Source organism: Macaca fascicularis, chromosome 6 (assembly GCF_037993035.2).
Source record: "Macaca fascicularis isolate 582-1 chromosome 6, T2T-MFA8v1.1".
NCBI lineage: Eukaryota > Metazoa > Chordata > Mammalia > Primates > Cercopithecidae > Macaca > Macaca fascicularis.
In genome coordinates, this window is record NC_088380.1 from 152790595 (window position 1) to 152813966 (window position 23372).

The 23372-nt window shown below is 40.3% G+C and overlaps 1 protein-coding gene and 1 pseudogene across 4 annotated transcripts in view; one reads left to right on the forward strand and one right to left on the reverse strand.

Annotated features, from left to right (window-relative positions):
- Window positions 1–23372, forward strand: part of SH3RF2 (SH3 domain containing ring finger 2) — a 145737-nt gene that overhangs the window by 66859 nt on the left and 55506 nt on the right. For all 4 annotated transcript variants that reach the window (XM_005558132.4, XM_073994520.1, XM_015452078.4 and 1 more), the window contains exons 4-5: window positions 195–290; window positions 7173–7487. In XM_005558132.4, the coding sequence (XP_005558189.2) occupies window positions 195–290; window positions 7173–7487 (411 nt within the window). The remainder of the gene's footprint in view (window positions 1–194; window positions 291–7172; window positions 7488–23372) is intronic.
- Window positions 18015–19769, reverse strand: LOC102116791 (heterogeneous nuclear ribonucleoprotein A1-like; annotated as a pseudogene).

Consider the following 23372-nt stretch of genomic DNA (forward strand, 5'->3'; position numbering starts at 1 on the left):
CCCTATGGTCTCAGTGATACAAACACTGCCCTTTATGGAGAAAGTTCATTTTAGCAAAAGACTTCCCAAATAAATCAAGCACAAGGTACATTTCTCACACTTTACACCATCTGAGACTCCAAACTGATCTCTGCTGAGAGCTTTTACTGCCTGAAAATGAGAGTAAATGCTGACCATGAGAACTTCTCTTTCAGGATGATATCATCACTGTGATCAGCCGAGTGGATGAGAACTGGGCAGAAGGCAAGTTAGGAGATAAAGTAGGCATCTTCCCTATCTTGTTTGTAGAGGTACGTGAGTATCAAGTCTACATCTGATTTACACTTATACAGATATATGCATGTGCTACAGTGATGCCTGAGAGCAATTGCTATTTGCTATGAGGCTTATTTCAGAACTAACTAAAATCTCTAAAGATGCCAGACAATAATACCCAATTCTGGCAAGCGTCTGGGGAAATAAGCCTTTTCCATTCTCCTGATGGGAATGTAAATTGGTGAAATCTGTCACATGCAAACTCAAATAAACTTATACCAAAAATATTAAAAATGTGGGCCTCCTTTGAGTCAGTAAGTCCATCTGAGAGTTTATTGTAAGTAAATATTTAAATAAGTATGCAAAGATAAATGTACAAAATATTCAAAAATGTTCACCATAACATTAGGTGATGGTATATAATTATGAAAAAAAAAGAAATACTCTAAATAGTCAACAATAAGGACTTCATTTTTTTTAATTGTGGTAATGAAAAAAGTGTCTCTCTATGGATAATACTGTAATACATGGAGAATAATATTTAATATCATAAAGTGTTTGATATGGAAAGATTTATGATTCATTGTTAAGTTTTTTTAAAGTTTAATAGGTATAGAGTTTCAGATTTGTTGGATAAAAGAGTTCTAAAGATCTGTTTCATAACAGTGTGAATATACTTAACACTACTGAACTGTACACTTAAAAATGGTTCAGAAGGTAAATTTTATGTTACATGTCTTTTATCACAATAAAAAAATAAGTTGGACCATATGGAACTAGCTTTTAAATATATGTGTGTTTATATAAATGGATAAAGGACTAGAGAATGATATGTACCAAAATGTTAACATTTGTGATCACTACATGATGAGATTCTAGATGCTTTTCATTTTCTTCTGCCAAGTTGTATTTTCTAAATCTTCTGAAATTAGCATATATTTATTACTTCTATTTTTTAAAGAAAAATCTTCTTTAAAAAAAAAGAAAGAAAACATGCTGGGCTATGTATATCTCCAGCATAATATAACCTGTCCAGTATAATAACCTCATTAGCCATGAGCCTCACTTTAGCTTGAAGCAAGTCATTACATATTTAAAAGAGAGGTTTCATTGTTTAACTGCATTTACTGGGTGCTTAACATGCATAAAGCATTAAAAATGAGTAGTAGAAAGCTATGAAAGAAGTAAAAGGCGTGCTGTCCACCCTAGGGGCTGGAGTGTTTGAAACAGAACAGACCACAGTTGAGCAGAAGCAACCAATTCTTCTAGTCATAAGAGCTAAAGCAGGTTCTGAAATGAACGGTGTACCCAAAGCATTGCACAGCTTTCAGGGTTCTCTGTACCTCCTCTACTCCATCAGTGTTGAAGGAAGATATGGAGGAAAGGTCCAGAGAGGCTGGTCTTCTTACTGTCTCTGCTAAACTCATTCCTAATTCTCATTCCTAATGCCTTTTCTCTTGCTGGGGCCCCTTTCAGATGCAACACCCAATTCTCTTTACCTGTTCAAATTTCACTTATTTTATAAGGCTCAGATAGAAACCTACTTTGTTCATAAAATTTCAGCAAGTAGTTAAACCCTCAATGGCCTCTTGCCTCTGAATATCTGATGAGTGGTTAGTTGTACTTCACAGGCTAGCCTAACACAGAACAGGCACTCTGTTAAAAAAAAAAAAAAAAAATAGCTTAGCAAGTGAATGAATGGAAAATAATTCGGAAGGTAGTCAGAGCTCCCAGGGGAAAAAAATTTTTAGGGCAAACCATTCACTGTGACCCTGTCCTAAACATATGTTTAATTATTCAACTAATTTTTCATTGAGTGCCTGCTATGCCAGGACCTGTGCCTAGTTCTAAAGACACAAGACAAACATGGGTCCCTACTCTCAGAGACTATAATGTCAGAAAGTATTCCAGTAATTACAAGTGTGATGAATCATGTAAAGACTGAAGTAGCCAGGTGTAGTGGCTCATGGCTATAATCCCAACACATTGGGGGCCAAGGCAGGAGGATTGCTTGAGCCTGAGAGATTGAGACCAGCTTGGGCAACATAGTGAGACTCCTCTCTCTACAGAAAATTTAAAAACTAGTCAGGCATGGTGGCCCACACTGGTCCCAGCTACTCCAGAGGCTGAGGCAGGAGAATCGTTTGAGCCCAGGAGGTCGTGGCTACAGTGAGCCATGATTGTGCCACTATACTGTAGACTGGGCAACACAGCAAGACCCTATCTCTAAAAAGAAAAAAAAAAAAAGACTGAAGTAGAGGAAACTATTAGGGAGTTATGATGTGCAATTTACCAGGGCAGAAGTTCAGCAAATGCCACTTATGCCAAGATCTGACAGATAGATAGCATTTTAGGTAATGGAGGTAGCATGTGCAAAAGTCCTGCAGGATGAGGAAGTGTGGTGTGGCCAGGGGAAAAAGGAAGTACCAGAGTTGGAGCTTAGAGAGCAAAAGAGGAACAAAAAGCGAAGCCAGGGAAGTAAATGGAAGACAGATCACAGAGGACGTCGTAAACTATCCCGTACAGTCAGGATGGGCTAGGTTATGCCGTGGCAATAAACAGCACCAAAGTCTCAGTGGCTGAACAAAGAAAATGTTATTCCTCACCTACATTCCATGTTCAGTGCAGAGTGATGAAGGGCTCTGCTCACCTAGTCACTCAGGAACCCAGACTAATATGGCTGGGCCATCTGGTAGCTGCATCATCTGGAACCTGTGGGCTTCCTAGTTTCCACAGTAGGGACGTGTGAAGAAGAGTGAGTTGTATCACCAACTAAATGCCTCGTTTCAGAAGTGACACTTGTCACTCCCACTCACAGCCCATTAGCCTGAACCAGTCACATAGCCTGATCTGATGTCAAGTCAGCTGAGAAGTATAAGGGAACACATGAAACATTGGGTATCATTGCCTCTGCCATTTCATAAGAAGTGTGGATTTGACCCAAAAGCCAACAGAAGCCATTGAAAGGTTTTTTAAGTGACCAGATTTGGGTTTCTTAAAGACTGCCCTGGCTGCAGTGGGAGGAATGATTTGAAGAGGGAGAAGAAAGCAGAAAGTGCAGGTAGGAGGCCCCTGCATTGCCCAGTTAGATGACTGTGGATTAGACCCATAGGTTCAGGGACCTTTCAGGAGGTAGAATCCACAGGACTTTGGGGTTCACAGAGGCAGGGATAGAGAAGAGAAGTGGTCAAGGACAGCCCCACTTCTTGATTTATGGACATAGATCAGTGGCAGAGCCATCTGCTGGGTAGGAGCCTTTTCTGAGGAGGAAGTTAGGATGATTCAGAGTCAATGGTTGACTCTCCAAGGACAGAGGGCAGCTGCAATTAGTACCTCGTTGGACCCATATGAGGCGCTTAAATATTTATGGAAATTGTTCCCTGGTCTCCTGCATTATCTTGAGATGCTTCTTCATAACTCTGGGCTGGGGGGAAGTCACCAGTCATCTTATTACCCATTTCTGAAACCCATTTCCCAAAACTTCTCCATTTAATGATTATTCATTTGGATACACTTTCCGGCCACTTCACCTCTAAAATTAGCGAGTACAAGAACCGTCAAGATTATCATTAAACTAGCCAGTGCTTCATTTGTTCTCCTAATTGCTCGGAGGGGAAAAAGATAATCAAGTGGTTGCTCTACTCTGGAAACCTGGTTTTCAAAAATTACCTGAAATCTAAATTGTGCTTTTTAAAGCAGCACTTAAATTTTGACTCCAGTCATTTCATTAAGACTAGCACTTGCTGAGAACTCTTTAAATAAGTTTTGAATTACCAGTGTCATGGAAAGCAATTGGAAGGAAGGGAGGCTTTCCTTTGAGCATGATGTGTGTGTGTGTGCATGTGTGTGGGTGTGTTTGGCATAAACAGGATTTTTCTTGTTAATGTATCATTTCACGTATTGAATTGCACCTGCATTAAAAGGTGATAAAACAAAGGCTGAGCCTATGCTCATTCTTATCAGGACTCCTCCAACAGAGCCTGCCTGGGTTATATGAACTTTGCTCAGCCCAAGGAGCCTCAACAATATTGTTTCAAATGAGTGGGTGCAAATCTAAGAGACCTGCAATTCTTCCCCAGCAGAGCTATTAATCATATTGGCAGAGGACAGGGCAGATGCAGAGTCTCCCGGGGCCCTTTGTCAGTGTTCATGTTAGAAAAGCTGATGGTGGTACTCACCTGGGGACAGAACAATTAGGGGGAAGCAGAAAAAATTAACTTATTTCATTATAGCCATGAATGGCTGTATAAAGAACTTTACTCATTCAATTCAGAGTGCATATTGCCCTTTTACTGGGTGAACAATGGAGGGGCAGGTGCCCTGGGGCCTCTAAGTCATTGTTCCTAGTTCAAGCTGCCATCAGAGCTTGCCTAAACAATTTCAGTAACTTCCTAATTGGTCTCCCTACTTCTGTTCTGGCACTTCTAAATAGCAACCAAAACGAGCTTTTTATTTCTTTTTGCTTGTTTGTTTACATACAGCAAAAGTTACTCTAACGTCCAGTTCTATAATTTTAATAAATGCATACAATTGCGTAACCACACCACAATCAAGACGTAGAATAGTTCCAGTAGTCTGCCCTGAAATTTCTCATGCTGCCCCTTTATAGTCAGTTTCTTCCCCAACTCATAACCGCTGGCAACCACCAATCTGTTTCCTGCTCCTGTAGTTTTCTTTTTCCAGAATGTCATATAAATGGAATCATACAGAATGTAGCTTTTTGAGTCGGGCTTCTTTCATTTTGGATAATGCATTTGGAATTACCATGCTGTTTCATGTATCAGTAGTTCATTCCTTTTTGATGCTGAGTAATATTCCGTTGTATAGATGTGCCAGAGTTTGTTCATTCACCTCGTGAAAGACGTTGGAGTTGTTTTCCAGTTGTTGGCAACTATGCATAAAGCTGCTATAAATACTTGCATACTGGTTTTTGAGTGAGCACAAGTTTTTATTTCTCTTGGGTGATTACTTAGGAGTGGAATTGCTGGGTCAGATGCTAAGTATGTGTTTAACTTTCTAAGAAACTGCCGAACAGTAGCATGAGCTTTTAAAAGCATAAAGCAGATCATATCACTCCTCTACCTAAGTCCTGCCAAAGACTTCCTATTATATGTAGAATAAAATGGAAGCTTCCGAGGCTCTTGTGATCTGGCCCCTGCCTGTCTCTATGGCCTCTTTTATCATCTTCTCCTTACATGCTCTGTTCCAGCCTTCTCTCTGTTTCTTTCTTCTGTCTTTTTCTCAAGCAAGCTGAGCTCCTTCCCTCTTTCGGACTTTCACACTAGCTTATGGTGCCTCTTCTGGGCATGTTCTTACCTCCATTTTCACATAGCTATCTCCTTCTTATCATTTGTTGTTTCAACTTAAATGCCCTCTTCTCAGCAGATCTTCCTCGACCCCCTAATTTAAAGTAGGTCCCTCCCCCAATCCCTCTCTATCACATCAGAGCACTTATAATTATATGATGGTTTCTTGTTTAGTTGTTTACATGCTGGCTCTGTCACTTATAAGTCACCCCTTCCAGGCCTCGGCCTCCTTATCTTTAAAGTGGACATAATAATGCTCACTCCCCTATTGAATGAGTTTTTCACAATATTATAAGCTTCTTGAGGTAAGAACCACATCTTTTTTAAAATTTTCTTTTTAAGAACTTTATTTATTCCTCAACAAAAGTCACATTCAATAAAATTTTCTGTCTCAGTTATTTTAATCCTCTGTACATTATCACTAAAAAATTCTTTAATGGGCAAATTTCTTTTACCTCTATAGTTGGATTTCTAAATTAGAATGAGCTATGGTTTTAGAGGGCAACTGGTAACAATTATAAAAACGAAAATTTAGGTAATCATCCAAAAATTTAAGAGTTATTGCACTAACTCTTGTTTGTCAACATGTTTCAGATTTCCAAAGGAAATTAACCCACAGGGGCCCTCAGTGAGTAGGGTACTCAAAATATTACTATGTATTTCTTGTGAGAATGGATCGATGTAGTGGGGAAGACAGACATAACACAGTGGTGTACTGGAGTTGGCTGGAACTAGATCACAAGAGCTGGTTGTTACATTTTCAGGAATTTTTCCAGCCAGGTGTTTAACCATTGGTGGCTTGAAAAACTCTACGAATCAGGGATTTTTTTTCTTTCTTTTTGTTACTTTTTTTTTTTTTTTTCTGACAGCTGATTTACTAACACATCACTGACTAAGAGACATAGAACAAGGAAGAAGGGTGATTACATGAACATATTTAAAGGAAGTAGTAAAAGACAGTCTTAGCATAAGAATTCAGGGTCCTGAATGCACTTACATTCTGGCCCAAACACTTATGAAATGTATGAACTTGAGCAACTTCATTCACTCATTATTCCACAAGCACTAAGCATCTACTCTGGGGTACAGGAGAGAATCATGTGTAGAAGGTCCCTGCAACCCAGATAGCTAACAGACTAGTGGGGGAAAGGCAAGTAAAGGATTGTGGTTTGGAGTGAAAAATACAATGATCGGGAAACACAGGGGCTGCTGGGAGCACCAGGAAGGGGAAGTGGCCAACCTAGCGGGGGATTCCAGGATGGCTAAAGGAAGAGGGGAGAAGTCCACTAGGTGAAAACAGCCAGAAATGACTGGGGAAAATGGGTAAACGAAGAATAAATATACTCAGCCAGGGAAGAGCATCATGGCTTATTAAGTAAAAGAGTAATACTTACTTTGCAGGAAAGTTGGGAGAATGCATTAATAGAGCAAAGTCATGAGGATGCATTGATAGAAGATGGAAGCTGTTACTGTGCTCACCAAGGAATGAGCATCTGAGCCAGTGACCGAGGAGGTGGCATCTGACCTGGTTTCAGATGGGTGTTGGTAGGAACGGGCTACGTACATTAGATCAGGAAGACAAACCTCTCATTGGACCTTTTGTCTTTTCAGCCAAACCTCACCGCAAGACACCTTCTAGAGAAGAACAAAGGTCGCCAGTCATCCCGCACAAAAAACCTGTCCCTGGTGTCCTCATCCTCCAGAGGCAACACATCTACCCTCCGTAGGGGCCCAGGGTCCAGGAGGAAGGGGCCCGGGCAATTTTCCATCACAACAGCCTTGAACACTCTCAACCGGATGGTCCATTCTCCTTCAGGACGCCATATGGTAGAGATCAGCACCCCAGTGCTTATCAGCTCCAGCAACCCCTCTGTGATCACCCAGCCCCTGGAGAAAGCAGACATTCCTTCCAGCTCAGCGGGACAGGTAGGGAAGAATCTCCTGAGATTAGGGCACTTTTGAATTGGGCAAGTGATTCACACCATGTCACAAGCAATATTTGATGTTTACTACTAGCTAAGCACCCAGAATGCCCTACTAGTAACTAATGCCGTATGTATTCCATGTCAGAATTGTATAAACATTTTATTTCATCCTTGAACAGCCTGTGAGTTAGGTGTTATTACTATTATCCTCATTTTACAGATGAGGGATCTTAGGTTTAGAGGGGTTAAACAACTTATCCAAATTCTCACAGATACTTTTCTTTCCCTTGCTGAGAGCCATGATATCATTCCTGTCCCTTAGAGAACTTCCCTCCAAAGAGATGATGGCACCTATTTTCTCAAGAGTGTTTTGGCATCATAATTTGAGATTCACTGTCCCATCCTCTGGCAATGTATTAGGCATCAGATGGAAAGAAAGCAAAAGAAACAAAAAGAAACTATGGGTTATTGAATGTTCTTAGGACTGGTTACCTACATTTGTAGGACCCAGTCCAAAATGAAAATACAAGTCCTTTGCTCAAAAATAATCAAGAATTTCAAGATGGGAACAGCAGAGCATTAAACCAAGCAAGGAGCCTTGTGTGGCTATGCAAGTCACACACTGGTGAAGCCAGCCCTGGGTGTTTCCAGATGGAGTACCTAATAAGATAATGCATGTAAAGTGCCTAGCACCATGATGCCTGCCATATACTAAGCATCCAATAAGTGTTAGCTCTTAATGCTATTGTTGTTAACCCTGGTCACTGTGTTGCCAACTGAAGAGAAATAAACCTGGGGTGGTCGTGGCAATCCAGAGGCTGAAGTATTTCTAGTAGCATATGGCTATTTATGTTGAAGGGTACTTTAAAAGATGAAGGAGTTGGAGGAATGAGGCAAAGTAATTAAGAAGAGCTGAATGTTGGGTATTCAGCTGAAAACACTCTTTGGGACCACGCAGGTGGCAACTTGAAAGGGCAAAACTCAACTTGTACTGATATTTTTTTTTTTTAAGGAGCCGTAAATTTTGTTTTTAAACATGAATTTCTACCTTGGGATTAAAAGGCTTAATTGGACTCTAATCCCTTTTTAACAAGACAAGGAGGAAAGAGAAAGTCAAGGGCTCCTCAAAGACCTGTGTGCTATTCTGAAAGGAAAACAATCACCTCCTACAACGCTTCATATCTTATACCACTGTCTGGGTCACTAAGAAGTTGGCTGCTCATGTAATTCTGCCCACCACCTGCACCACATGCACACACATACACATACACACTTTCTCTCTCTTTCTCCTCCATTACACTTCCCTTGCTTTAACAAAAGCTATAAAACTTTCTACATACACACTGCACTTCTTTACAAGTACATATTAATATATGCTTTATGCCCAAAGTTCTCCTTCACACACACACACACACACACTCTCTCTAAAATGGGAGCCTTGTGACTCACAATTAAGCCAAAGAGTCATAGAGTTTTTTGAAAGGATTCTTTATATATAGTCATAGATATATAAAGTGCAGCCCACACTCAGTAGAAATAAGCTAGCTCACTTAGCTCTAAGTTGACTTCGCAAAAGATTTCACCAGAGTCATTTTCCGTGTGCTTTTAAAATTCTTATTCTGGGCATTTATGTCATCTACGGAGGCTGGACTAGAGTGGGAGAAGCTTAGTAGGATTCAAAACACGTATTATTCCTTAGTAGTTTTCACAAATAGTGAGAATTCCACAGTATGGCATTCACACATCCGATGACCAGGGAACCACTTCACAACAGCCTTTTCTCCACTCAGATGGCTGTGGATTGGAAGGATTTCTACGTATTTGACCAAAGGTTGTAAAAGCACACTCGAAATGGCCCACTTATGACTTCTATCTAAAGACAAGCAGGAAGTTGAGCAAATGACAAGTTCTTCCCTTTTCGCTAACATTCTTGAGAGCTGTGGTTGGGTCTAGTTCATCACACTCCCCCTCCCTTCCCCACTCCAGCAACCCACATGGTGCCTAGACCCTAGCAGGTACTCAATAAATCAAGGAATCAAGACTTTTAACGTAGATATCTGGGCAGGTGGTGGTGACATATACGTAGGGAAGACTGGAGAAAAAATTAATTTCTTAAAGAAAGATTACAGATTAGTGTAACTCTTCCAGCCAATAAACATCTGTTGAATGCTTACGATGTGCTAGTAACCATAGTGAGTATTGGAGATTCCACTACCAAAGCAAGAAGAGTAATATAACAAACTAATATGAGATGGATGGATCTATAGGTAAGTAGGTAGGTAGGTAGGTAGATGGATGCATGGATGGATGGATGGATGGATGGATGATGGATGGATGGATGGATGGATGGATGGATGGATGAATGGATGGATAGATGATTGATTGAGTGAGTGAGTGAGTGATATCCTCTAATAGAAAAGTCTCCTTTTACTCCCAGTCTCCTAAGCCTCCCCTCCATTCCAAAACTGTAATAAAAGCCTTGGTAGGGGAGGTATTATCAACACTTTATAGCAAGGTAATAAGGCCCCAAAAGAAAAATGATTAAGCCAAGTTCGTGTAATTTAGTAAAGAGTCTGGATTGAATTTAGAATTGTCTAATTGTAGAACGTAACCTCCTATCACTATACTGTGCTATCAACTAAGGCCACGTTAGGCAACATTCTGCCAGTGTAGTTTATCCTGGATGTCTGCAGCCTCCCTTTTCTTGGTTGTCTTTACTTGACTCCTTTTGAATGGTAAGGCCTTCCAGCATTCTCTTCTCCACCCACCCCCTCAGTCAAGAATTTGTCCTAAGTCTTTTGCACCTGAAAAAGGCTTCCATTTACTATCACTTTGTTTCTTTGTGAACTACCAGTTGTGTCCGAACATTGTGTATGGTGCTGATGGCACCAAGAATAAGCTGCTGCCTCATTCTCCTCCTGTGGTAGAGACAAGTCTTGGATTGTCCCTCAAGTCTCAAACCCAAAAGGGTAGCAATTGCTACCCTTTCATAATGAGGAGCCAGAGCCAGGAATTTTTTTTCCCCTTTGTCATTGTGTCTTTCCACCTGTGGGAAACCACTTGAAACTTCTGGATAGAACATCAGGAAATGACCTCACAGATGAACTGCAACTACAGACAAAAAACAGTGGCACTTGAAAACAATTCAGGATTAGACCTGAAGATGCTGAGTAAGTTCTGTGGAAAACTGCAGTGCAGGAAGTTAAGTGGGTGGATTGAAACCAATGCAGTTGGCCTCTAGGAGAGTCCTGGAGACAAAGAAAGTCAACTGCACGTGACACAAGTTAGAAAGAAGTCCTTCAGAAATGCCTGTTTGGGGAAAGTCACATGTGCAGGGCCCTCCCTGGAGATTCTAAAGTTGACTTGGTTCAGGATGTGGAGCCTGCTTGCCCCACTGCCTCCCACACTCACAGAGCAATGAAGCATTCTTGTTTTCCTAAGAAGTTCTGCTCCTCAATACGCCCTCTTTCTCCCCTTCCCCTCCCCCTCCCCATCCCTATCCTTCAGCCTCCCTCCTTCTGTATCACAGATGCAGGGTAGCAGAACTGCTCTGCAACTGGAAAGCTCTCTTTCCCTCACCTCCTACATTCAGCTAGTCAGTAAGCTCAGTGTGCCACCTAAATAGTTATTGCTTTTGCCCATCCCATTTCACTGCCTTAGTTTGGGTCTGCATCCCTTGCCTAGACTACTGCTCCAGCCTCCTCACTGACCTCCCAGAGCCCACACTCAATCACTTCGCCTCACCCTGCCCAACCCCTCCCACCCCCATCCATACTTCCCGTAATGGCCTCCATAATGACCTCTTGCAAAACCCAAATCCCTTCAGCCACTTCTCTTCCCCAAACTATTAATGGATCCCATTATTGAGTGATCACGACCAGCCAGAAACTTCAATAAGTGATTTACAAACATTTGACTCTCCTCAAAACTGTTCAGAGTAGGTATTGGTATGCTCATTTTACCAAACGGGGAAACTCTGGGAGTGAAAGATTAGGTTTTTTCTTAGTCTTTTTTTAATTTTAATTTTTTTATTTCAGTAGCTTTAGGGGTACAAGTGGTTTTTGGTTACATGGATGAATTGTATAGTGGTGAAGTCTGAGATTTTAATGTACCCATCACCAGAGTAGCCTACATTGTACCCAATAGATAATTTTTCTTCCCTTAACCACCCTCAACCCCCCTCTCTTCTTCGAGTCTCCCATTTCCATTATACCACTCTGTATGCCTTTGCATACCCATAGTTTAACTCCCACTTAGTGAGAACATACAATGTTGGTTTTCCATTCCTGAGTTATTTCACTTAGGATTATAGCCTCCAGATCACACACACACACACACACACACACACACACACACACACACACAAACACACACACACACACACCACATTTCTTTATCCACTTATCAGTTGATTCCTTATCTTTGCAATTGTGAATTGTGTTGTGATAAACATATGCATGTGCGTGTCTTTTTGTTATAATGACTTCTTGTCCTTTGGGTAGATGCCCAAAGTGGGATCTACTTTGGTAGATCTACTTGTGGGATCAAATGGTAGATCTACTTTTTGTTATTTGAGAAATCTCCAAACTGTTTTCCATAGAGGTTATACTAATTTAAATTTCCGCCAGCAGTGTATAAGCGCTCCCTTTTCACCACATCCATGCCAACATCTACTGTTTTTTCACTTTTTAATAATGGTCATTCTGACTTGGATAAGGTGGTATCTTACTGTGGTTTTAATTTGCATTTCCTTGATAATTAGTGTGATATTGAGCATTTTTTGTATGTTTGTTGGCTGCTTATATATCTTGTATATCTTCTTTAGCCCACTTTTTAATGGGATTGTTTGCTTTTTTCTTACTGATTTGAGTTTCTTGTAGATTCTGGATATTAGTCCTTTGTCAAATGCATAGTTTGCAAATATTTTCTGCCATTCTGTAGGTTTCTGTTTACTCTTGTGATTATTTCTTCTGCTGTGCAGAAGCTTTTTAGTTTGCTTAGTTTCATTTATTTATTTTTGTCTTTGTTGCATTTGTGGTCTTAGTCATAAATTCTTTGCCTAGGCCCATGTCCAGAAGAGTTTTTCTAGGTTTTCTTCTAGATTTTTTTATGATTTGAGGTCTTAGATTTAAGTCTTTAATCTATCTCAAGCTAATTTTTGTATATGGTGAGAGGTAAGGATTCAGTTTCATTCTTCTGCGTGTGGCTATTCCATTTTCCCAACACCATTTATTAAATAGGATGTCCTTCCTCGGTTTATGTTTTTGTGTGCTTTGTCAAAAATCACTTGTTTAAAAGTGTTTGGCTGGCCGGGCGTGGTGGCTTACGCCTGTAATCACAGCACTTTGGGAGGCCAAGGCAGGCAGATCATGAGGTCAGGAGATAGAGACCATCCTGGCTAACACGGTGAAAGCCCGTCTCTGCTAAAAATACAAAAAAAATTAGCCGTGCGTGGTGGTGGGCACCTGTAGTCCCAGCTACTTGGGAGGCTGAGGCAGGAGAATGGTGTGAACCCGGGAGGTGGAGCTTGCAGTGAGCCAAGATCACACCACCGCACTCCAACCTGGTTGTCAGAGTGAGATTCCATCTCAAAAAAAAAAAAGAAAAAAAAAAGTGTTTGGCTTTATTTCTGGGTTCTCTATTCTATTCCATTGGTCTATATTCCTACTTTTATACCAGTACCATGCTATTGTGGTTACTGTAGCTTTGTAACTTAATTTGAAGTCAGATAATATAATGCCTCCAGATTTTTCTTTTTGTTTAGAATTGCTTTGACTATATGGGCTCTTTTTTGGTTCTATATGAATTTTAGGATTGCTTCTGTGAAAAATGATGTTAGTATTTTGATAGAAATTGCATTGAATCTGTAGATTGCTTTGAGCAGTATGGTCATTTTCACAATATTGTTTCTTCCAATCTATGAACATGGAATGTATTTCCATTTGTTTGTGCCATTTATTATTTTTTTGGCAGTGTTTCATAATTCTCCTTGTAGAGATCTTTCACTTCCTTGGTTAAGTATATACCTAGGTTTTTTGTTTTTCTTTTTATACTTTAAGTTCTAGGGTACATGTGCACAATGTGCAGGTTTGTTACACATGTATACAAGTGCCATGTTGGTGTGCTGCACCCGTTAACTCATCATTTACATTAGGTGTATCTCCTAATGCTATCCCTCCTCCCTCCCCAACCCCACAACAGGCCCTGGTGTGTGATGTTCCCCACCCTGTGTCCAAGTGTTCTGATTGTTCAATTCCCACCTATGAGTGAGAACATGCGGTGTTTGGTTTTCTATCCTTGCGATAGTTTCCTCAGAATGATGGTTTCCAGCTTCATCCATGTCCCTTCAAAGGACATTAACTCATCCTTTTTTATGGCTGCATAGCAGTCCATGGTGTATATGTGCCACATTTTCTTAATCTAGTCTATCATTGCTGGACATTTGGATTGGTTCCAAGTCTTTGGTATTGTGAATAGTGCCACAATAAACACACATGTGCATATGTCTTTATACCAGCATGATTTATAATCCTTTGGGTACATGCCCAGTAATGGGATGGCTGGGTCAAATGGTATTTCTAGTTCTAGTTCCTTGAGGAATCGCCACACTGTCTTCTACAATGGTTGAACTAGTTTATAGTCCCACCAACAGTGTAAAAGTGTTCCTATTTCTCCACATCCTCTCCAGCACCTGTTGTTTCCTGACTTTTTAATCATCGCCATTCTAACTGGTGTGAGATGGTATCTCATTGTGGTTTTGATTTGCATTTCTCTGATGGTCAGTGATGATGAGCTTTTTTTCATGTGTCCGTTGGCTACATAAATATCTTCTTTTGAAAAGTGTCTGTTCATATCCTTTGCCCACTTTTCGATGGGGTTGTTTGATTTTTTCTTGTAAATTTGTTTAATTTCTTTGTAGATTCTGGATATTAGCCCTTTGTCAGATGGGTAGATTGCAAACATTTTCTCCCATTCTGTAGGTTGCCTGTTCACTCTAATGGTAGTTTCTTTTGCTGTGCAGAAACTCTTTAGTTTAATTAGATCCCATTTGTCAATTTTGGCTTTTGTTGCCGTTGCTTTTGGTGTTTTAGTCACGAAGTCCTTGCCCATGCCTATGTCCTGAATGGTATTGCCTAGGTTTTCTTCTAGGGTTTTTATGGTTTTAGGTCTAACATTTAAGTCTTTAATTCATCTTGAATTAATTTTTGTATAAGATGTAAGGAAAGGATCCAGTTTCAGCTTTCTACATATGTCTAGCCAATTTTCCCAGCACCATTTATTAAATAGGGAATCCTTTCCCCATTTCTTGTTTTTGTCAGGTTGGCCAAAGATCAGATGGTTGTAGATGTGTGGCATTATTTCCAGGGGCTCTATTCTGTTCCATTGGTCTATATCTCTGTTTTGGTATACCTACGTATTTTTTAATAGCTATTGTAAAAGGGATTGAGTTCTTTATTTGATTCTCAGCTTGTTTGTTGTTGCTGTATAGCAATGCTGCTAATTTGTGTACATTGATTTTGTGACCTGAGACTACTGAATTCATTGATCACATCTAGGAGTCTTTTGGAGGAGTTTTTAGGGTTTTCTAGGTGTAAGATCATCAGCAAACAGAGATAGTTTGACTTCCTCTTTTCTAATTTGGATGCCCTTTATTTCTTTCTCTTGCCTGACTGTGCTGGCTAGGAATTCCCAAAAAGATTAAGTAATTTGCACAACGTCTCAAGGGTAGAAACAGGTCCCAGACTTACAGACCTGTGCTCCCTTCCCTCAGTGAGTTTTTAGTATGATATTCTAGACCTTCCGGGATCTGGCTACAGTTCACTTCCTGGTCTCCCAGGTCTGCTGACACACACACGTGCATACACATAAAAGTACAGTGGTGTATGTACATTCCTATATGCACACCATGTACTAGGCCACCTCTTTGCTTTTTGTCCTTGTACCCAGCACAATGCCTGCATTATTCTGGGCAATGAACAAATGTTTTTTGAATAAATAATTGCTGCTCCTTCTGGAATTTATTTTTGTTGCATCCACCTGTTACACTCATATCCATACCCCAAGGCCCTATAAGCATATTGTTTTTCAAGGAAGCTCTTGCCACCACTCCTCCACAGAATTATTTCTCTCATATACATCTCTCTTGTATTCACAGCACATTATTTATACTTGTGTTGTAACATATATATTAGAACATATAACACCTTCTTTGCACGATAAATACCACATATATATCTTACCAACATGCTTAAGATTGAAAATCTTTTAAGAGCAGGCTTGATGTTTTGTTCACTTATGTGCCCTTGAGTTTCCAAACCCCTCTTCTGATTACACAGAACAAAAAAGATAAGAGAGAGAAAAAGGTGGGGGTCACTTAAGTCAGTGTAAAGAATGTGATTCCTTCCCCCACTGTCCTCCATCTTATGCCAGGATGATAATGACAAGTCCAAGTGTCTTTCCTGGGCTCCTCATCTGGGAAGATGAGCTGTCATGTGCCTGGGGGAATTCTGAGGTCTATAAAGCTGACTGTCCTTTTAACCCCATATTTGAAATAGTCTGAATAAAGTAGCTTCTGGGAGCTTGAACTATTACAAGTCCAGATCCTCTCCCAGGGTACTCCTTCGCCACTATCTTTCATAGAAGTCCCAACCCAACTTTATGGTACTCAGGGCTGCCATGAGAAATGGTTTTACTTAGTACTAATATACATATTTTTTTTCTTTGGACACTCTCCCAGTTCAAATTTATATTTAAGATTCTTAGTTAATCTTCCTTCTTGAGGTAATTTACAGAGATAAATTAACCCTACGTTTATAGTCTTATAATGATATCTCCCAAGATAGATATTTCTTTTATTTTACAATTTTTACTCAACAAATTCATACTCATAAGTGATGTTGTCAGAGCACTCCAGAACTCACTGAGCACTCCCAAAGAGTTGTGGGTAGAAAAGAGAAGAGGTACCATTAGATGAACACATATCCTCTCCCATTGCTCTGTTCCACGTTATCATTATCTGCCCCCATAATGCCTTTTATGGGGACTACTGAGTGTCTGAAATGTGTTTGTCAAATTTTTGAAAATGTACCCACTGGGTGAAGATAACCCCTTAAACTTTCTCATAAATTACCAGGTAAGGCCTTAGCAGGATTTCACAGGCAGATGGCTGAAAGCAAGAAAGGACCAGAAGGCCTCCCACTTCTCTCTCTATTTTGCCAGGGCCCCCTGAGTAAAGAACTGTCATGAGCCACCCAGAGATACAGTGTTGTACAGGAGAAACCACGGCAGCCTTAGACCCAGGTACCTCTTCCCCAGCCCAATGGTGGGATGTAGGACCAATCAATACTGAGCTTGTTTCCCACCAAAAAAAATGAGAACTCACCTCTGACTCACAAGGTTGTTGGGAAGATCAAAAATAGAAAGTGAATATTAAGTTCTTGGCTACCACTTTTGTTGTTGTTGTTATTTTAAAACTTTTTAGCAGTCAAAATGTCTTAGCAATCAGTTGCTGGATTGCTCTTCAATCCCTATCCTGTTATTTTTTGGACTTTTTACGACAAAAAATTTCAAAAGTATTTAAAAGTTGGAAGAATAGTATAATGAACCCTCATGTACACATCACCTAGTCTCAGCAATTATCCACTAATGGGCCAATGTTATTTCAGATATTTATCTTTTCATTCACCTGCTCCCCTCTTGGGTTATTTTCTTCATTTATTTATTTATTTATTTATTTAAGATAAAGTCTCACTCTGTTGCCCTGGCTGAAGTGCAGTGCATGATCTTGGTTCACTGCAACCTCTGCCTCCCAGGTTCAAGCGATTCTCCTGCCTCAGCCTCACAAGTAGTTGGGACTATGGGTGTGTGCCACCATGCCCAGCTAATTTTTGTATTATGAATAGAGACTGGGTTTCGCCATGCTGGCCAGGTTTGTCTTGAACTCCTGATCTCAAGTGATCTGCCCGCCTTGCCTCTTGGGTTATTTTAAAGCAAAGCCCAGATATCATATCATTTCGTCCAGAAAAATTTCAGCAAATGTCTCTTTAAAAATATTTTTAACATAACCATGATTTTTTATCACACACTAAAAAATGAACAACAGGCCAGGCACGGTGGCTCATGCCTGTAATCCCAGCACTTTGGGAGGCTGAGGCAGGCAGATCACTTGAGGTCAGGAGTTCAAGACCAGCCTGGCCAACATGGTGAAACCCCATCTCTACTAAAAATACAAAAATTAGCCAGGCATGGTGGCGCATGCCTGTAGTTCCAGCTACTCGGGAAGCTGAGGCAGGATGATGGCTTGAACCAGGAGGCAGAGGTTGCAGGGAGCCGAGATCTTGCCATCGCGCTCCAGCCTGGGTGACACAGAGCAAGACTCTGTCTCAAAAAATAAAAATAAAAATTTCTTAAAAACATTAAATATTCAGTGTTCAAATTTTTATATTTGCCTTATGAATGTTCTTAGTGTTTGTTCAAATGGGAACAAAATGAAGTAAACACATTGCATTGAGTTAATATGGCTCTTAAATTTCTTTTTTTTTTCAAGAGAATTAAATCGTTTATTGATTACACATGATAATGGATGATACACAAGCTTCATTCCCATCTATAATTTTATCTGGTACCATTATTCAATTTAGATATATTGCATAGGATGTGCCAACAATCACTTTTATAACCAATAATTCCATGATTTTGCTTGGGTAATCCCTTTTAATGGTGAACTTCAGGTCACAACAGTAACTATCAGTTCAACTACACCAAGGTTTCCGAAGACAATGGCTTCTCCACCCAAGCAGGTTGTATATAAATTCCAAATAGAACCTGGCATCACCCTAAAGGAATTCTAACTTCACACTGTTGGGGAAATTTACCAAGATGGCTTCAGAGTAGATTAACTTTACCCAGCACATTAAAAAGAAGACATTTATTCAGCATCACGATCAGACTATTACATTTAGCAATCAACAGCATGGGTGCAAAAAAAAAAAAAAAACTACGTTAAAACCCTTTGTTGGAATGCTTTACACTTTCCACAGAACAGAAACTAAAATAACCTGTTATACAATTAGTCACAAATACAGTCCTCAAGTTTTTTGCCCATACACATGAGTATTTGTCTAAAACATGTCTTCTTTGTAGCAGCTAGGCCCTGCCACCACTGTGCTTGAGTTCACAAATCTGTTGTAACTTGTTGCTTCCCTGTCACTTCTCTGGCTCTCCTTTCCTGCTAAGCTTTGTTTCCTAATTAAAATCTTCTGCCACTGCCATAGCTACTGCTGCTGCTGGAACCGCCATAGCCACCTTGGTTTCGTGGTTTTGCAAAGTATTGGCCTCCACCGCCATAGGGGCCATAGCTTCTGCCTCCAAAATTTCCTCCCTTCATGGTCCAAAATTTGAAGACTGATTGTTGTAATTGCCAAAATCATTGTAGCTTCCACCACCTCCAAAATTGCTTCCATCATTACCAAATCCATTATAGCCATCCCCACTGCCACCATATCCGCCACCATATCCTCCACCACCACAGCTGCCACCAAAGCCACCACCACCACTGAAGTTTCCTCCACAACCGAAGTTGTCATTCCCACCGAAACCACCTCCACGACCACCACCAAAGTTTCCAGAACCACTTCGACCTCTATGGCTGGATGAAGCACTAGCCATCTCTTGCTTTGACAGGGCTTTCCTAACTTCACAGTTGTGGCCATTCACAGTATGGTATTTCTGAATGACAATCTTATCCACGGAGTCATGGTCGTCAAAGGTTACAAAGGCAAAGCCCCTTTTCTTGCCACTGCCTCAGTCAGTCATGATTTCAATCACTTCAATTTTCCCATACTGTTCAAAATAATCTCTTAGGTGATGTTCTTCAGTGTCTTCTTTAATGCCACCAACAAATATCTTTTTCACAGTTAAGTGGGCACCTGGTCTTTGAGAATCTTCTCTTGAGACAGCTCTCTTTGGTTCCACAACTCTTCCGTCCACCTTGTGTGGCCTTGCATTCATAGCTGCATCCACCTCCCCCACAGTGGCATATGTGACAAACCCAAAGCCCCTGGAACGCTTGGTGTTTGGATCTCTCATTACCACACAGTCCGTGAGCGTTCCCCATTGCTCAAAATGGCTCCTCAGGCTCTCATCAGTTGTTTCAAAGCTCAGCCCTCCAATGAAGAGCTTCCTCAGCTGTTCGGGCTCTTTAGGAGACTCTGACTTAGACATGACGGCAGGGAGAAGAGAGACTTTAACGATGCTTCTTCGGCAGCGTCCACGGGCAGAAAAAAGCAAATTTCTTTTATTCTACACATCCCTCCTTCTCCCCTAACCATGTACACATTAAAAAAACAAAGTCACTTGCCCTTTTGAATTTTCCAAATTCTGGATATTACTAGTTGCATTTTTGCAGTGATAATACATTCCTCTCTAGCCCGTACTTTCTTTTTTCCTTTTTTCTTTTTTTAGACAGAGTCTCACTCTGCTACCCAGGCTGAACTGCAGTGGTGTGATGTTGGCTCACTGCAACCTCCGCCTCCCAGGTTCAAGTGGTCCTCCCACCTCAGCCATCCAAGAAGGTGGGATTAAAGGCATGCACCACCACACCTGCCTAATTTTTGTGTTGTTAGTAGAAACAGGGTTTCACCATGTTGGCCAGGCTGGTCTCAAACTCCTGGACTCAAGTAATCCACCCGCCTCAGCCTCCCAAAGTACTGGGATTACAAGTGTGAGCCACTGAGCCCAGCCTCCCCCGTACTTTCTGTAAACTGATAGAACTAGAGGCTTGACAGCTTCGGGCTCAATTTTTTGTCAAGAATACTTCATAGGCAGTACTAAGTACTTGTTTTTTGGTTTGGTTTGGGTTTTTTTAAGTGTACAATTCAATGACTTTTCATATATTCACACTGTGCAGCCTTCATCCCTATAGTCAATTTTAAACATTTCCTTTACTCCAAATAGAAATCCCACACCTCTTAGCCATCACCTCCCAAATTACCATTTCCTTTAACCCCAGCCCTAGGAAACCATTAAGTTACTTTCTGTCTTTATAGATTTGCCTATTCTGGATGTTTTCTATAAGTGGAAGCACACAGTATTTGAATATTTGGATCTTTGTGGATGTTTTATTTCACTGAATATGTTTTTAGGTTTATTCATGTTGTGGTATGTATTAGTGCTCATTCTTTTTATGGCGAATAACATTCTATTGCATGAATATACCATATTTTGTTTATCCACTCATCAATGAATGAGCGTTTGGGTTGTTTTTACTTTTTGGCTATCATGAATAATGCTGCTATGAACATTTGTAGACATATGCTTTCATCTGATTGTATACCTAGAAGTGGAACAGTTAGATCATATAGTAACTCTGTGTTTAAGGGACTGCCAATGATTTTCAAAAGTGATTGCACCATTGTACATTCTCAGCCTTGGTGTATGCAGGTTCCAATTTCCCCACATCTTCACCAACACTTGTTTTATTATCAGTCTTTTTTATCGCAGCCATCCGATGGGATGTGAATGATATCCTATTGTGGTTTTGATTTACATTTCCCTCATGGCTAATAAGAGCATCTGCTCATGCGTTTATTGTGCATGTGTTCTTTGGAGAACTGTCTTTTTATATCCTTTGCCCATTTTATCATCAGGTTTTCTTATTATTATTGAGTTGTAAGAGTTCTTTACATATTCTAGATTAAAGTCTTATCAGTTATATGACTTGCAAATTTTTCTTTAATTCTGCGTGTTGCCTTTTCACTTTCTAGGTGATGTCCTTTGAAGCACAAAAGTTTTTCATTATAATAATGTCCAGTCATCACATTACTCTTTCCTTTGTTGCTTGTGTTTTTGTTGTCATATCTAAAAACCATTGTCTAATTCGAATTCGTAAGTATTTACCACTGCATTTTTTTTCTAAGAGCTTATAGTTTTCACTCTTATTTTAGATATTATGATTCAGCTGGAGTTAATTTCTGTATATGTTGTGAGGTAGGGATCCAGATTCATTCTTCTACCTGTAGATATGAAGTTGTTCCAGCATCATTTACTGAAAAAGACTGTTTTTTCCCATTTTGTTATATTTACACACATGTTAAAAATTAAGTACTTTTTATAGCAACACATCAGGAAGCATATAATGCCTAATTGCCTCCCTTTTTGTATGAAAATTGATTCTATTCAAATGTCAACCTGCTCCATCCATTATATGGGTCCCCATTAGCCTTTCACCTGGTGGTTTGAACATTATTTCATTAGGGGTTGCAAAATGGTGGTGTTCCAAATCTGTCACTCCTGAATATTTTATGCCACAATTCTTCTGTAATATTGAGCTATGTGTAAGACACAGCACTGTGAGCTTTATCTCACTATTGATCTCCACACCTACATATCATAATCCCTCAGCATACATTAGAGAGTCCAAAGTTCATATTCTTAACCTAACTCTCTCTCTCTCTCTTTCTCTCTCTTTTGTTCCTGGGCATTCCCCTAGCTCAAAGACAAGATTCATTTCTCACCACCTTCCCACATTGCATGTTTGCCATCACTGAACAGCTACCCCTTTTTCCACTGGCCACTGCCAGCTGGGCTAATCTTACTGCCTGCCTGTGCAGTCTCCTTGTTTACATCCTTACTACTGCCCTAGGCTGGCCCCTAGTCAGGGCCTCCTTGGCCCACATGTTCCCTCCCTTGCCTTCCTGAGGTCTGGTTCCCACACTTGTGCCAAGATCAGGAGAAAGAGGCCCAAGTTTGTTCAGCCTGGAGAAGAAAAGATTGATGTGGGGTTGAATGATGACTTTATTTTTCCAAACTTGCGTTTATATACCAGTTTTATTTTCCTGTGTTCTGAAGAGAAAAGGAACATAAATCAAAACATGAAGGATTTGGGGAAGTACAATGAGAAATCTCTCCTATTGCATAGACTGATGGAAACTAAATATTGCCAATGCTGAAGTGGAATCTATGGATTCTGTTGTTGTTATTATGTTTGGTTTGGTTTTTATTTATTCTATAGAGGAAGGTAGTTTAGTACAAACAAAAAGATTTTGAGTCAGGCAAAGTTTCTTGTCATGGCTTTGCCATCTGGTAACTAAATGACATTGAAATTAAGTATCTAACCCCATTAAGCCTCAGTGTCCTCATCTGCAAACTGGGATAACTCCTTCCATGCAGGGTCTTGGCAATGGTAGCAACAAATCAAGCTGCAGCCATTGCTATTACCTTCCCCCTCTTTCCTGCAAGGAGAGCTTTTAGAATCTGTCATTTGTGTGACTGGGGAGAACCCCTGAATTCACACAAGGAATGGGCCAAATGTTTTAAAATCTAAATGATCATTCCAATCTGAATGTTTTAAGGTGTAGTTTTTCACAACTACTAACCGATATGGAGGAGGGGGTGATCTTGCCTCTTATATGTAAAAAACTGGCAGGAAAAGGTAGTTCCTTAACAGACTCAAGGTCTTCCCCCCAAAATTAAATAAATACATGAATTGTAATTTAGGATATAACTAAGAGTCCCTATAAAATATAACTGAATGCCACATCTTTGAGCCACATAGTCCCAAGTGGCAGTAACCATTATTTGCACAAGAAAGGTGATAGATACATCACCAGTGAGGCCTCAAAGAATGTGATCCTAGCGCTCTCATAGTTAACTGTGTAGCCCTGGACGAGGGATTTTGCCTTTCCGGGTCCCAGTTTTCTCATTGGAATGACAAAATTGACTTGGCAGAGTACTATGTGCCTTAATTGGCTAATAGCACACTCTGAGGATAGGTAACACTGGGAAAGAGCTGTTTCTATTATTTAACGAATCATGGTTATTGTTGTGATTCCTCCTGTCTTCTGCCCGAACACACATTCACACAAGAGACCTGTTTTCTTTCTGGCTG